This window comes from Gavia stellata, chromosome 27 (genome assembly GCF_030936135.1).
Source record: "Gavia stellata isolate bGavSte3 chromosome 27, bGavSte3.hap2, whole genome shotgun sequence".
NCBI lineage: Eukaryota > Metazoa > Chordata > Aves > Gaviiformes > Gaviidae > Gavia > Gavia stellata.
In genome coordinates, this window is record NC_082620.1 from 4,622,190 (window position 1) to 4,636,670 (window position 14,481).

At 40.0% G+C, this 14,481-nt stretch overlaps 1 protein-coding gene across 2 annotated transcripts in view; it reads left to right on the top strand.

Moving 5' to 3' along the window:
• The window catches only part of CTNNBIP1 (catenin beta interacting protein 1), a 29,534-nt gene extending 20,743 nt beyond the window's left edge, over nt 1–8,791 (top strand). For both annotated transcript variants that reach the window (XM_009820101.2, XM_059830008.1), the window contains one exon: nt 6,474–8,791. In XM_009820101.2, the coding sequence (XP_009818403.1) occupies nt 6,474–6,532 (59 nt within the window). In that variant the 3' untranslated portion in view covers nt 6,533–8,791. The remainder of the gene's footprint in view (nt 1–6,473) is intronic.
• The last annotated feature ends 5,690 nt before the right edge of the window (nt 8,792–14,481 follow it).

Below are 14,481 nucleotides of genomic sequence, written 5' to 3' on the forward strand. Positions count from 1 at the left end.
TTCTTAAGTCGCTGCTGTGGCAAATCTGTAACTGGAAGCTGTGCAGCTAGTAAGCATGATATGTGAATTATACTAAGACCTTGGTGATTACAGCTCTGGTGTTCCTATAGCAACAGGAGTGTCGTGCTGGTTCTTGAAGAAAGCTGGTCCCTTGGGGAGGGCAAAGCTGAGATGCAAACACATGCCTCTGCTAGGTTAGACACGTTCTCTGGATGGCAGGGCGTTAAAAATGAACCCAGGCTGCTTGTGGAGCTCGGAGGAGGACCATGCTCATGAAATATCAGATCGTGGTGGAAAAATGGAGATAGAGCTCTTCTCGGGGTAGTTTTATTCCTTTGAACACAATGCTTGTTTTAATGTGCTCCTCCTCTCAGCAGAGCTGCTTGTATTTTTAGAATGCCAGGCTAGGATACTAATACTGGGAATTTCAGGGAAAAGTTAATGTTTAGAAGATGGTTGCTGGAAGATGATTGAAGAAATGTGTGTATGCAAAGATCCTGAGGGAAGTAAAGATTTATTTTTTAATTTGGCAGCCTTCAGAAATTCATGACAGGCTTAACCTTCTGATCTCTAAAGGCTTTTTGGGTTTAATTAATTTTGCAGGTGACTACAAACAAATCAGGTGTATCTAGCTATTCATCATTCAAAGAACACTTGGAAATAGCAGCTGTTAGATGTGTCAATTAGCATCGTCCTTTGTGTTAAGGTAGTGTGCTTTTAATGCAGCTTGTACCCTACTGGCTTGATGTCTCTGTAGGTGAGTACTTGCTGTGGAAGGCATTAGCTTCAGTCATCTTGGTAAAATTTTCTGAAACTTAGGTGAGCTGCTTAGCAGTTGCCTGTGCTGAGTTCGGTGGCTATCTACAGTCTTTACTGCTGTGCGGTGAAGTCATTTGACCTTCAGATCATCTTGGCTTTCTAAGACTGAAGTCCACGTGGTATAGAAGAGCTACTAAATTCAGCAATTCAGATAACTGCAATTAGAACATAATTGCAGCAGGATTTTTTTGAAACTTAGTGGGGTAAGACTGTCACTGTTGCTTTTTAAGATAGGACATAGGCCTACCAGTTAATTATTGTTAATTTCTAAGAAGGATGAGGGTGGGAAAATATAAGGCAGAAGAAGTAGGAGAAGTATTTGCATGTCTGAAAGTTTGTGGCAATTAACGCTTTGCTCATGAAAGAAGATGGGGGATATTTTGGTGGGTATATGTAAGTCTCTATTTCAGTGTAGTAATGTGTGCCCAGAAAAGGGACAGCTGTGGAGAGACAAGTTGTATGTATAGAATGTAGAAGGTCAGGTATAAGTGTGCCTTTTTCATTGTTCTGTACATTAATTACTGGAAGTGCAAAGCTCAGCGAAGGATGTGCTAAAAGTAAACGTGGTTCACCATCCTATTGTCTTAGTTGCAGGCTTTTGGCAATGTGCAACTTAACTTTATAACCTGTGCTCTGCTTTTTCAATTTTGTTTTTTTACTTGATTAGGAAGAAAACATCCATTGTGGGAGCCAAATAGGACTGCAGCAGAAGCTCTATTCACTAGTACTTTAATCCCTCCTTTCCTTTCACCACGTAGAAACCCCTGCTCTATTCTCTGGAAAAGTTTGTATTTGTACATGAGCACAGGCGGCTGCAGGATTGCTTAATGAGCAGACTTGTTAGCTTGGTTTCATTTAGCTCTGGATAGTTTGGGTTGTAGGACTGGACTTGAACAAAACCTGCTTTTGTGCTGAAAAATGTGAATGTGGATGACCTTTTTCTGGACAAACGTCACCCAGGGTTTTTTGCTACAGGATATCTTCAGAAATAAGCATGCTCCGTAAGTGGCTTCTGGAAGGCTGAAAGCACTGATGAGAGTATCCCTTTCATTAGCATGCTGTGCTCTTACCCTTACTCGAGGTCAGCAGAGAAGTTTTCCATTCTGTTTTCAGATCATTGAAATGCTCAGTGAAAACCAGTAGGACTTACTGCCCTTCAAGAGGTTGCTGCATTGTTATATTATAACTAACTACTGAGCTTATGGACACGAAGGTATCTCTTCCCTTTTTTCCAAGTCCCTTGAGCAAACTGGTTCCAGATCTGGGAAATACTATTGCCTTTTATATCCCAGTCAAGAGTCATGGTGCTCATGAAAAATGGAGAACTGCTGAATAACAAACTGTCTCTTTTAGTGAATATAAAATAAGGCCAGGAGGTGCAATACCCAGAGGGCAGTGATAGATGTGTTGGAAGTGGCTGGGCTGACGTCTGGGAACTGTTGGTTTTGGTGTGAAGTAGATGGTCCTGTTCACGCTAGAATCAGATTTGATAGCCTGAAAGAACTTTCTACGTGGCTGCTGTTGTTTGGACAAAGGATGCCTTCCTCTTCGTGATACATTATCACCTCACTAAGGATAAAATTGGATCTTTAATGCGGGAATAAAAGAAATCAGCATAGGCATAGGTATTTACTGCAAGATGTTGTTCTGTTGGGTGTTGTGCCCTCGGGTTACCCACCCACTTACTTGTCTACCTGGAAGGTATTACTATTTTTTATTTGATAGGTCACATTGTCTTTTAAAGGCAGTTGCCTGAAGCTCTTGCAAATGCTGGGTTGCATGTAATTCCTGCAAATGAAAACATTGGTGGTTCTACCAAATAACAAAAGCAATTGAGGAGGGAACAGGAAATAAAACTGTTCAGAATTGTGTATAAACCCTATTCTTTACTAATCTTCTTTAAAACTGTATCATGACACATAGAAATATATCACATCTAAACTTTATAGGTTTTTTTTTTCTTCCTTTCTAAAACGAATAGCTAAACCGCTTTTGCCACCTCTGGTCTTCACTGCTATCCTGTTCGTTCCTGTATATTGTTTTGCTGCTCCCTGGTGTTTTGGTGGAACTTTCTAACTTTGTATTGCCATCAGATTTCATTACTTTTCTGTTCCAGGATCATTTATGAAAGTATTAAGTAAAATAGGTGCAAAGGCCAACTGTTGATTAAGTGCAGTCGGAATCTCCTTTTCAGCCCAATGATTATCCTTTCAAACACAATTCATAATCTTTCCTTAATGAATTGTTTACCCACCTTGGTTCTTGTACTGATTGCCCATCTTAATTTGAAAAGTACCATATGGGAAACTATGAATTATAAAGTGCTAAAGAACATCAGAGAGGGAGCATGCTTTCTGATGTTACGATAAAAAAAAATGCACTTTGTTTATGAATTCAGGTAACTTTGAAACTGTAGTTATCCTAATTACGTGGGTGGTAAAACAAAGGTTCTGCACACTGACTGTGCAGTTAGCTTTGGCTATGAAAGACCGAAACCTTGAATTCTAGGCCCATTCTCCATCCACTGTTCTACTTCTACCTTTAGGATGCATGTAATAATAATTCAGTAATACTATAGGTATTCAAGCATTTTCCACACTTTTACACTGTATTCTTTATTGTACTCTTGCTTTTTCCTCCAGATAGAACACTGTTTTAAAATTTGGCTTTTTCTGTTTTCCTGTTGTATTGGCAAGCTGTATTTCTTGTACTCCCTTCTATTTTCCTATTCAGCATCCAGGCAAATGCCAAGTTACCAGAAATTCGTATTGACAGTGGCACTGGTATTGAATCTGTGCCTGGTGGGGCTAGGAAAGTACAGGAGGAGGTAGCTGAGTGTGAACCTGCTCTTCAGCGATAGCTATTTAGATTGTGAAAGTCACAACGAACTGCAGAATTCCCAGCCTCCTTTCTGCCGAACGCTATTTCTGGTCATTGTGTGTTTTAAACAGCTGCATGCTCGGCACAGGAGGCTGTGCATAGGAACAGTGCCGAGAGCTGGCATCGTTCAGGACAGGCAGAAATATTGACCTTTGTGTTTATGGGGTTGCGTGGTTGTCTGGAATAAAATTTCCTTTTCTGCGTGAAACTTGTAAGGATGCTTATAAGAATTTTTTTTTCGTGTTTAGGCTGTAGAAAGGGGAGACCCCAGGAAAACAATCAACATCTCTTAAGTAATCCAGCTCATCTCTTGTGCTAATGTGATGTCAGCTGTGATTTTGCAGTTGCTAGGCTACTCCAGCTGCTCTGGACTTGCATAGCAAAGCCTCCTCGACTTCAAGGGGGGATGCGTGTAAAATACAGTGGCATAGGTTGTGCTTTATGTGCTGCACTTGCTTTCTTAATGCTTCTAGGCGTCATTACTCCCTCCTCCTTTTAGCACAGAGGTGTTTTTCAGAATTCTTGCAAATAATAAAATCCTTCTTTTTGTAGACGCTAGTAGTTCTTGCACATTTAAAAAAACCCCACATGGCAACTTGTTAATTCAGAGCTAGATCCTAGTGCTATCTATCATTTATGTTTTAATCAAGGAAAAAACAGTTTGTGGAGGAGATGAAAAGGGAGATGACTGCAGGGCTTCTGAGTGTTGGCAAGAGGGTGCATCAGAGCAGCTTTTGGTAAGATAGGAGTCCTACATACGAAAAACCAACTACTGCTTGGTCCTTGGTATTTCCTCCTTTGAGTACATATAACAAATTGTGAAGTGTCTAACAATAAATGTAGTTGCATTTCATAAGCATTGATTTAGTTTTTAAGGCTTTTCGCAAGGGGAATTGATAACCTCTTCTCCCCTGTTTTTTGGCCACTTTTCCTTCTATGTTGCAACTAAAGAACAAATTAGATAACTGAGAAGTGGAATTTATATAACTATAACAGATGAGGAATTTTTATTAGTCCTTTTTCTCTTACCTTGTATGCAGGTGTACAGGCAGAAGTTGCTTGGGGCACAAAGCTGAAATCTGCTTCTTGATATGCTTCAAATAAAAGACTGGAGGATTTTTACATGCTGGTGCTCCAGCCAAGTTGAATTTGAGCTTTCCAAACCCCAGTAAGAGAATTCTGTAGAGCTGATCAGTTATCTGAATGGGACAGGCAGTTGGTGTTGCTTTTGGCATTTCCTACTTAGTTGTCTAATCCTTTAATAGAAGCTTTGAAGAAAAACTTATTAAGCAAAATTATCCCAAGCAGACCGAATTATTTAATGAAGGCCAGAACGGTCATTGTGAGTCATCTGTTGCACTTAAACACTTAGGATCGTTTGAATGGAGGAAATAATTTTTAGAAATCATATAGACAGTGACTGGAGGATTCATCATATTTTCTAATCAGTTAGGTAAATGCTGTTAGGGGATCTACAGATGAAAGAAAGCATTTACTTTTATCTGACTTTCTTGGGGATCAAGTTTTTACCAGAAATTAAAAATATTGCACTCAACCCTTCAGGGTTGTTTTTCAGTTCTTGTCTGGACTAGAGATACTGATTTAAACCACTGCTTTGACACTACTGTATAATGTATTTTTATTTCCATGTTGTCCTGAAGACGTATCTCTTAAAGTGCCTGTTAGGCCATGCTCTACAGTTAGGAAGTCCAGAGAGCGGATTTTTTTTCTGAAGATCTCAAGGTATCTTTCTGAAGAAGGAGAGGTCAGCATGGAATGTTCTTTACAAGCCTTTATCAGACACGATTCTCAAGCCATTCAGGTCTTTCTACTATAAATGCCCACTTGAAAGACCACACAAGTTCACAAAGACTTGGAGATGGTTATAGGAAGGTAATAACATCGTTCTGTGCTTAGGGGACAAGTTTTGATGGTAATTATACACAGTTGATAGCCTCAGTTGAAAAACAAAAAATAATCCAATAACTGAGAAAGTCCATACACTGAATTCTTCTGGAAAAGATTTCTTCAGGCTAGGGATAAAAGCATTACTTAGCAAAGCTGTATCTGTTCCCTGGGTGAATGAAAGCCTTCAGTGTGAAAGAAAATTCTGCACTTCCATTAGGGAATGGGACGTTTTCAAGAGACATTAGTATATAAAGGGTATTTACTTGATTTTTGGAGGGGGGGTGGGGTGCGGGTGGTAAAAACCTTTCAGCTGGCCCATTAAAACAATTTTTATTCTTAAAAGCAAAGAGTAATGAATATCTAGATGTAAATACAAAGTAAAGAATATCTAAATGTTACTTAAGGAGGACAGTGTGATGCATAGGGCAGTACAAGTTTTATTGAACAGTTGAGTTCCTCATACTTCAGAGAAGCTCAATAAGTCTTTTATGCAGTGCCCGAGTTTACAGGGGGAAAAAAATAAAACATTATCTCTACATGCCTGTGGTGACAATCCTATGGATTATTTTTTTTAAGTCTTGTTAGAAATATGTGAAAGCAAGGAATTCTTGGTTTTCTTTAAAAACAAACTGATTTCCTTAGGCTTGCAAAGGACCGTTTTAAATATACTGTTGGAATGTTTAGACCACTTCAGGTTCCAGTCCCAGAAAAATAAGAAAACACAACTTTCTCTTCTTTCTATCCTCTTTTTCCTTTCCTATTGATTTTATGGATGTGTAGAATGGCAGTTTGGATACTGCATCTATCCACTGTTCTTTAAAGGAAGTCTTATGGCACACATTTTCTTGTATCCATTGTTATTACAGGTGCTGAGGATGTTGTGATGGCATTTTCCAGATCAGAGACAGAAGACAGAAGACAGTAACTACAGGATACCTGAACAACACAGAACTGGAGAGGACAGTGAGATTGCTGAAGATAGAGGAGGATGGCTGAGCATTAATAAGTTCCTTTGTCCACCCTAATTGTTCCTTGGTATTCCTTCTCCTTTGTAATTGTTTCCCTTTGCCCAACCCTCAGAATGCATCTCACAGCCGTCTATTCCTGTAAGTTTTTGCTGCTCAGCTGGGCTGTGTTAATTAAGGGCAAACCTAAAGGTGTATTTTTGATTGGCTCAGAGGGACAGGCTGAGATTGGCTAAAGGAAGACAATTTTTCAAACTTGACCAATGAAAACCTTTTATCTCGCATTTTATTTTATATTTTAAAGAAAGTCTCTTGACATCCTACTTCTAAAGAAGCTTTTCATGCTGTGGTGCTTATTTAGGTCAAACTTGTGAATTTGAAGAGGGTTTGATTTGGCTGCATAGAACTGGAAGCAACTTGTGATTGGTTGACAATGCAAACGCTTTCTCTTCAGTTGGCTTGCAGGTATTTTGCTGACTTCGACATTTTCATTGCAGAAAGCTGATGTTTTGGTGCATTGGTTATTTCTTTATACTTACTGACTTGGGGGAAAAAGACAAATGTGCTTTGCAATATTTATTACATCTACACACGTATAAATGCTTGCTTTTTTGGGTTTGTTTTGGTTTTTTGATTGGCTTTGAAATCATGTTTTTGATTTCCTGTTGGCTGCAGTGTTTCTGATGCAATCAGTTTTTCCATGCTCATCTGCTCTGTGGCCTCAAGCTCTTTTGGGAGCATGTGTCGAAAGCATATTTAGTTCAATAAGTCTACCTGTTTAAGCTGGAACATGGAGATCACCAGCCGTTCTGTGCTACTGAGCAGGCTGTACTGTGAACTCCTGGTAGACCCAGCTGTTCAGGTGGCTTCTCTCTTTGCTTCTGACAGAGGAGCTGTAGATATTTTGCAGGAATTGCAAGAATGAGATCTATGGCTGTGACATGAATTTGCCAAATTTGTATAGAGAATATGTGAACTTGTTTAAAATACTTCATATAGTTCCACTTTAACCCTTTAATTGCTGCACAAGACTAGCTCTCACATGAGAAAAAAATTAATGATCATTAACTTAAATCCAGCTTGCACTGGGCTTTAATGAACTAAGTTTTCAGTCACTTGAAAAACTCTATGTGGTTTGGCTCCTTGCAACTGTTCAGTGATATGGAAATTGTCTGGATCTTAAGATAATACCATTTTCTTTAGGCACGGTTCCGAGAGGCAGTAGCGCTGCATTAAGCTGTCCAATAGTGAGTGTACAGGTGACACTCTCAGGTTTACTCTCTTAGTAGTTGCAGGGCCTTAAAACACACAGACGCACATTTGCAAACTGAAAAACCTGCAGTGAAATTCCCGAAGTGCACTGACTGTTCAGGAATCTGCACGTAAAATTTCTATCTCTGCTGCCTAAACCCCAGCACTTCATTTTCTTTCATATGCGCAGGTCATTTTTACAGTACTTCTCTATTTTCCTCTGGGTTGCACTGACTTTAAGATGTTTCAAGATCTATTAAAGCAGAACTCATTCACCTGTTCCTGGTTCCTTTCATATGGTTGTTAATTATTTGAAGTAACAATTCCAGAATCTGACTGTGACAACATGACCGTTTTCATGGCAAGAAATTATGATGACAGGATGCTGTTATGGTCTCAAAATGGGGAAGAAGCTTGAGAGAACCGTGGAATGTACGCAAAAGGAAGAATGGACTTGTGAGCACAAGGAGGGAAATTATCTTGAGTAAATAAATACTGTGCAATGAGAACAACTGTACATCTATTTATGAAAAAGATTCTTTTGATTCAGTTGCAGCTTTGTAAAGTTCAATGTGAAAGGAAATCTTTTACCCCTGTTTGTTGGGGCCAGATAAGAAATTCCTTTATTAAAATAAACCAGGAACGAGCCCAAAAGATTCTTTAAATTTTGACCTGGTTGCCTAAGAGGCACTTTAATTTTAACTTTGGTGTAAAGGAGGCAGCCCTTAAAGGGTTAATTTAAGGGGATACGTGTGTTTCTGGCTGCTGGCTGGAAAGAATGGGCTGGATTGTGGTGGCCTGTCATTGTCAAGCTAACATGCATCCTCCATGTGTATCTATGGCATTTCTGAGCTGTTAAATCTTTTCAAGGAGAAAAGTGAAGTGTTTATGTGGTTTAATCTTTTCACTAAAAATGTAACTGTTGGCAGGGGGGGAAATACAGTTTTTAATAGCTACTCTTGTTTCTTATTGATTTATTATACTGTTAAACCGCCAAATGGAAGATACTGGCTTCACCTTTGTTGAAGACTTCCATGTAGACTCCAGACTCGGAGTCTTGAGCAATATGTTGAGAAGGATATATTGAGAAAAGGCAATGTGTTGTATAACAACATGATTTGGGATTTAGAAACCGGAGGAGATGTAGTCTCTTGAGAATATTTGTGCTTGCTTTGTTACCTGTGTGCTCGCCCCCTCCCCACTGGTGATTTCTTAACTTTAAACCAGGGCTGGAAGGTTCATGATAAAGAATTCATATGTAAGTCAGGGAGAAAGTAGTGGAAAAGAGGGCTTTCCGATATTCCCCTTGAATTGTATTTCTCAGTATTCTTGCTATGAAAACTAAATCCCTATTACCAGTGTGGAGCCTGGATTAATTGGGAAGTAGAGAAACCTGCACAGGGTACATCAGCATGGTTGACTTGCTTATTGTATTTACAAATTTCTCTAGCTTTACCTTTGTGCTTTTGCCTTCTCAAGAAAACCTTTCCTAGCAACAATAAAAATACAATGTTTTAGAGGTCAGAGGTGAGTATAGATCTAAATTGAAATGCATTTGTAAATGGAAAAAGCTGTGTAGTTCAGCTACCAACCAAATAGTGCTTAAGGCATTCAGTAAGGGAGCATAGAAGCTTTAAAGCCATCTTCCAAAAAACCACATGTCCTTTGGGTGGTCTTTTTGGGAGACATGTTCCTTTACATACTCAAAATGTGCAGTTGTACGTCTTCTCTTGCCAAACTTATCTTCTGCCTCTCCTAACACAGTGTTTTCCAGAGCTTGAGGAAGAGATTTAGAGCTGAATCAATACTCCTCTCATCTTTCTCCAGATGGGTAGCAACTGCTGTAACTGTCAGTTGGTCATTGTGTCTGAGCATTGCCCGTTGTAAGTGAAAACGAGACTCCACCATTCACATAGGCCTTTAGATAGATGCTCCCAGGTCCTCAAATAAACCCTGGAGTAACAGAACATGTGAGCTGGTGGCAGAGCAACACTTTGGAAGGAGCTATTGCCTGAAAGACGCTGCACTACTAATAAAATAAGCTCTTCAGATTTTTGTTGTTTCTATTTCTATCTAAGGTAAGTAGTTACTGTAAGTTGTCTCCTTCTCTTGGCTGTTCAGTAGCCTGTGTGAAAGTTTCTAATGCTTTACCATTAAATCTGTTTAACTTCCATAAAGTCTATATTTCTAATTCACCAGCAGCCTAAATAGTTCTGGTGAAGGCTAAAGATTAAATGGCCCATGAAATTCAAAGACCCCTGTCACCTATAGAAGAGATCATCCTAAATAAGACTTCAGGGTCATATGTGGGATAAAGTTCTATAGCTATTGAGAATCTGTTACGAGAATAGAGTGGTGCCATGTTTAAAGTTATCAGTGGTTTATAATGCGAGAGGAAAAAAAACAAAGACCAAAAGTTGAAAGCTTTGAATTGAACACATATAATGTGTGTTAGAAATTATTTTATGGAAGACATACTGAGTGCCTGGGCAGTAAGGGGAATGTATGATTTGGATTACTTTGAGATCAGTCCTACAGCTTTCTTCTTGGTCTCTTGCCTCCTAAAGGACTGTGTGGCAGAGCTGACAGCAAAACAGGCTGCGGGGCACTGGGACCAGCAGGAACCAACAGTGCAGTACGAACAATTTCTGGAGGTTTAAGAAATCTTCAGTTGTATTCAGTTTCTACAAAATAAAGAGTCCTTAGTGAGTAACCATCTCTTCCTCACTGTTCGACATCAATAACAACGTGTTCCAAAGCTTAGTTGTTAATAAAGAGCTTTTAAGAAGCTTTGTTAAAACTGCAGCATAGTTCTTTTAGGTGTAAGAGTAACAGGAGCACTCAAGTGTTGCACAGTTGCTGCCTTAGTGGGATATTTGCTGAATGCAGTTGACTTTTACATCAACTGACAGCAATATGGTATACATGTAGTCTCAGCATCAACCTACTCAAAACTCGAATGAAACTGGACCTGTTTGTTACTCAGTGCTGCAGTCAGAGGTGTGTGTTGTATGCAGGGCAAATCCTTCCCTGTGCACAGCATCAACGGGAAATAAAAATTATTTTTTAATTGCTTTTAGGTGAAATGTTTTCATTTGTTTTATTTCGCCTTCTGCTGCGGAATAGCGTTAAGGATAATTTTCGTTAGGCCTGGATTAATTGGTTCATTAGGCAATATGAATGGCCTGGCACAAAACTAGCTTTTAAAGGTGTTAAAATGTGTCAATTTTGGTAATCATGAGCTAGGCATAGTGCTGATGGGTGTTTACTGGACAGACTTTTTTCTTGCAGCCTCAGGTGTAGCATGGTCAGTTTGCTATAGTGCTTGCATCCTGCAAATCTTGTATCCTGGGTATCTGTGACTTCTTCAGAGCTGCAGTAAGCAGGTCGCTGGATTGCTGTGGTCGTTCTTCCAGATCTGCCTTAGATTTGCTGTGTAAATACAGCAAGTCTATACAGACACTGTGCACTACGGTTTCCCTTAAACCTCCTTGTTACGCATGCTTTTCACAGTTTTACAGATATAAAAGTGCTGTATGACAGGGAGGAGCGTTGTTATTACTTACCAAGGTAAGAGGGGAGCTTGGATCTATTCCCTGTCAGACTGTAGTAGGTTCCCATACAAAGACAGAAAAGAAATCGCCTACTGTCTTCTGAGCTTTGCTTTTACTTTCTTTGCAGCTGATTTGCCCTAAGCAGAATTCCTGCAGTATGTTATAAACAACCTGGCTAGTTTCCTTTGTAGCCTGAAGCACTTCAATTTTGGGGATTGTTTATTTTGGAAAAGAGAAAAATGGGTTTTTGAAGCTTTGTAACCTGGCCTGCTTACAAGCTGCTTCATGTATCAGCATGAAATAATTATATGCACAGAGCTTTTTGCTTTCTTGACATTTTCCGTGTTAACTCTCCTCGCTACTAAATGCTAATCTGTGACCAGGGGCCTGTGAAACTCGGAAAATAAACTTTCGGCTTTTGTTTAACAATTACAATACTAACTCCCACCCAGCTGTGGACTGACGCATCTATACTTTTCTTTAGTTTTTCATCTTTGATGATTATTGCTGCCCTTTCCTGATGCAGTTACAAATACAGCCATCCCTATGGGGTCAGAGGATGATCACGGCTGTACCCTTGATGGGCGCAGCTGGGGACACTTACTCAATGCATAGCTCTCCCCATGTGTTGTGCATCTCATGGCTGCACAGCACCTGAGCTCTTTGGACTCCCCCCAGAGAGAAAGGCCCTTTACCCACTCTGAGTAACACAAGTGGTTAATAACTATTTTTCTTCCAAGGTTGTAAAATACTTCTGATTAACGTTGTTACTTTAAGTTGGTTGAGCTGAATTCTAAGGTTACATCTGTGTTCTGAGTTGAGACTTAGAATATTAGGGACCCAAGTGAAGAGTTAGTTGCCTGTGTTGTACTTGTCATGCACACCACTTTTGTATAGCTAATTTCAAATTTCGGAAGACACAAATCATAATTAAGTTATTCAAGCATGCAGAGTTTGCTGTTTACACCGTAGTCCACATGTTGTCACGTAACACGTTCCCATTTTGCGGTGAGGTGAAAGTAATTTTACAGCTCTTCTCAGATAAGGTCGGCACTCAGTATTCTCCTGATGCTTGCAATATTCCAACTGACAGGAGAAACAAGGTTGATTGTTCTGAAAGTATCTTTCCCCAAATGAGGGGAATTTTGTGAGATGAGCATGGATAATACAAGTGCACATCAAGGCTTGATGTAGAGATACACCAGAATAAGAATGTGGCTCCAAAACCTTGCTTTCTAGCTGTTCCACCTGTGGGGTTTTGTTTTAAGCTGCCAGAAGAGCTCAAAAGTTGCTTTTGTTTCCTGCCCTTAGTTCCTTCAGAGAAGCGAAGTGCATAATTGTGGTTCAAGACTGCAGGGCAACTTGTGACTGGAACTGAAACATAACTTAATCATGTCTAGTTTGCAAATGGGAGCCCTGTGTTCAACTAAGTAGCAAGGGAGTATGGCACTGGAACTAGTCGTCTTTACAGTGTAGGGTGAGACTATGATGGTCTCACTGCTTTGTCACTGATGGTTTTGGGGTTTGGCTTTTTTTTTTTAACTGTGTGAAGGGATGGAAAGTTTGTGTGATTTCAGAGGAAGGATGCTGCTTCAGAAGAGAGCAGCTTTGGATGTTGTTACATACATACGTTTGTCCCATGAAGTAGGAGAATGCATGAAGTTACTCGAATCGTGGAATGACATAGCAGCTTGTGTTGCTGCAGACTATGCACTGTAATCCATTTTCAGCTTTACTTGTGACCTCCTAATCAGCGGGCATTGAACGTGATTGGAATGGACAGTGGTAGCCAAGCGTTTTCCTTCAGTCTTTTGTTGTCTATCTCAAGTGCCTGGAGCAGACAGATGTTAACTGTGTGTTGCCTGATCGATGTCTGCAGTTAATGCCTGAAGTGTGTGCCTGATGCCTCGTCACAGCTAGGCATGGAGTTTTCTCGTGCAAGTAGAACAGTTCACAATGTGGTCTGTACTCTTATTTTATGGTTTATTTTTTAACAGCCAGATTTTGCTAAATCTCTGGTGTGTGTGAGGAGGAAGATAGGAGCAGGTCAGGAATGGATGGATTTCTGTAGGTGGAAGCGTAAGAGGAGGATTCTGCCCCACTGCTGTATTCTCATAAGCTGCTTTGAGCCTGGAGAAAGATGGTAATTAAACTAGACAGAATCTTAAGCTTTTGACTTGCCTCGCCAGCAGCACCAGACTTCACAGTCTCCCTCTCAAAGGAACTGTGCTGCATGCTGGTTCTGTAGCATGCTTAGCTGCTTGTACCATATGGGCATACAGTAGAGCCTTTTGTTTTAGTCTGGCCTTGACCTTGAGGTCACAGTCTTCTGAAACTAAATGGGACATTTGGACTTATCCTGGCTAGTGTAGCTACATGATCATTTTTACTTGGATTTTTTTTTCTCTTCTTTCTAAATGTAGCAAAGTCTAGATGTCAGAGGATTGGAGCAGTGCAGGGAATTAAATCTTTTCACTTTCGGTGCCGTTGTCAAAAGGAGGAGGCAAGACTTAGATAACTGAGAAGTGTTTAGATGAACTACATAGCTGTAACAAACAGGAAAGGCTTTCTAAGGGTTTTGCAGACACCAAAACCAGCAGAGCTCAGACATGTACTTGCTCTAGTAAATAGTACACTAGCGTGGTGACACTGCTATGTATGCGAAGATTCACAGCTCATATCCTTCTATAGAGAACATCCTTTCCTCTGTCCTTAGAGGTTTGAAGAGAGAATTTGTCAGAAAAAGCACCGTGACTTATGTACTGGTGAGATGGATCCCAGAGAATGAGGTCTTTGACATAGTAAGATCCTAGACCTGGTAGTGCTTACAGCTTAAAGTCAACACCTTGAATTCAGCTCAGACAGAAGGAATGTTAAATTCAACTGTGTCAGGTTGATGTAGAGCAAAGCCACAAAAATACCTCTGAAACACAAGTGCTATTGGATATCACTTAGGGATCATAAGCAACATTCAGTCTGCAGGACGGGGTAGTGACTTAGTTGAGCTTCAGCCACAATTAAATTGGTTCTGTAATTCTGAAATGGCACATACTGATGTCTTAGCAGGAGAGGCCACGCTGCTTTTGTGATCTGATGGGATAGTG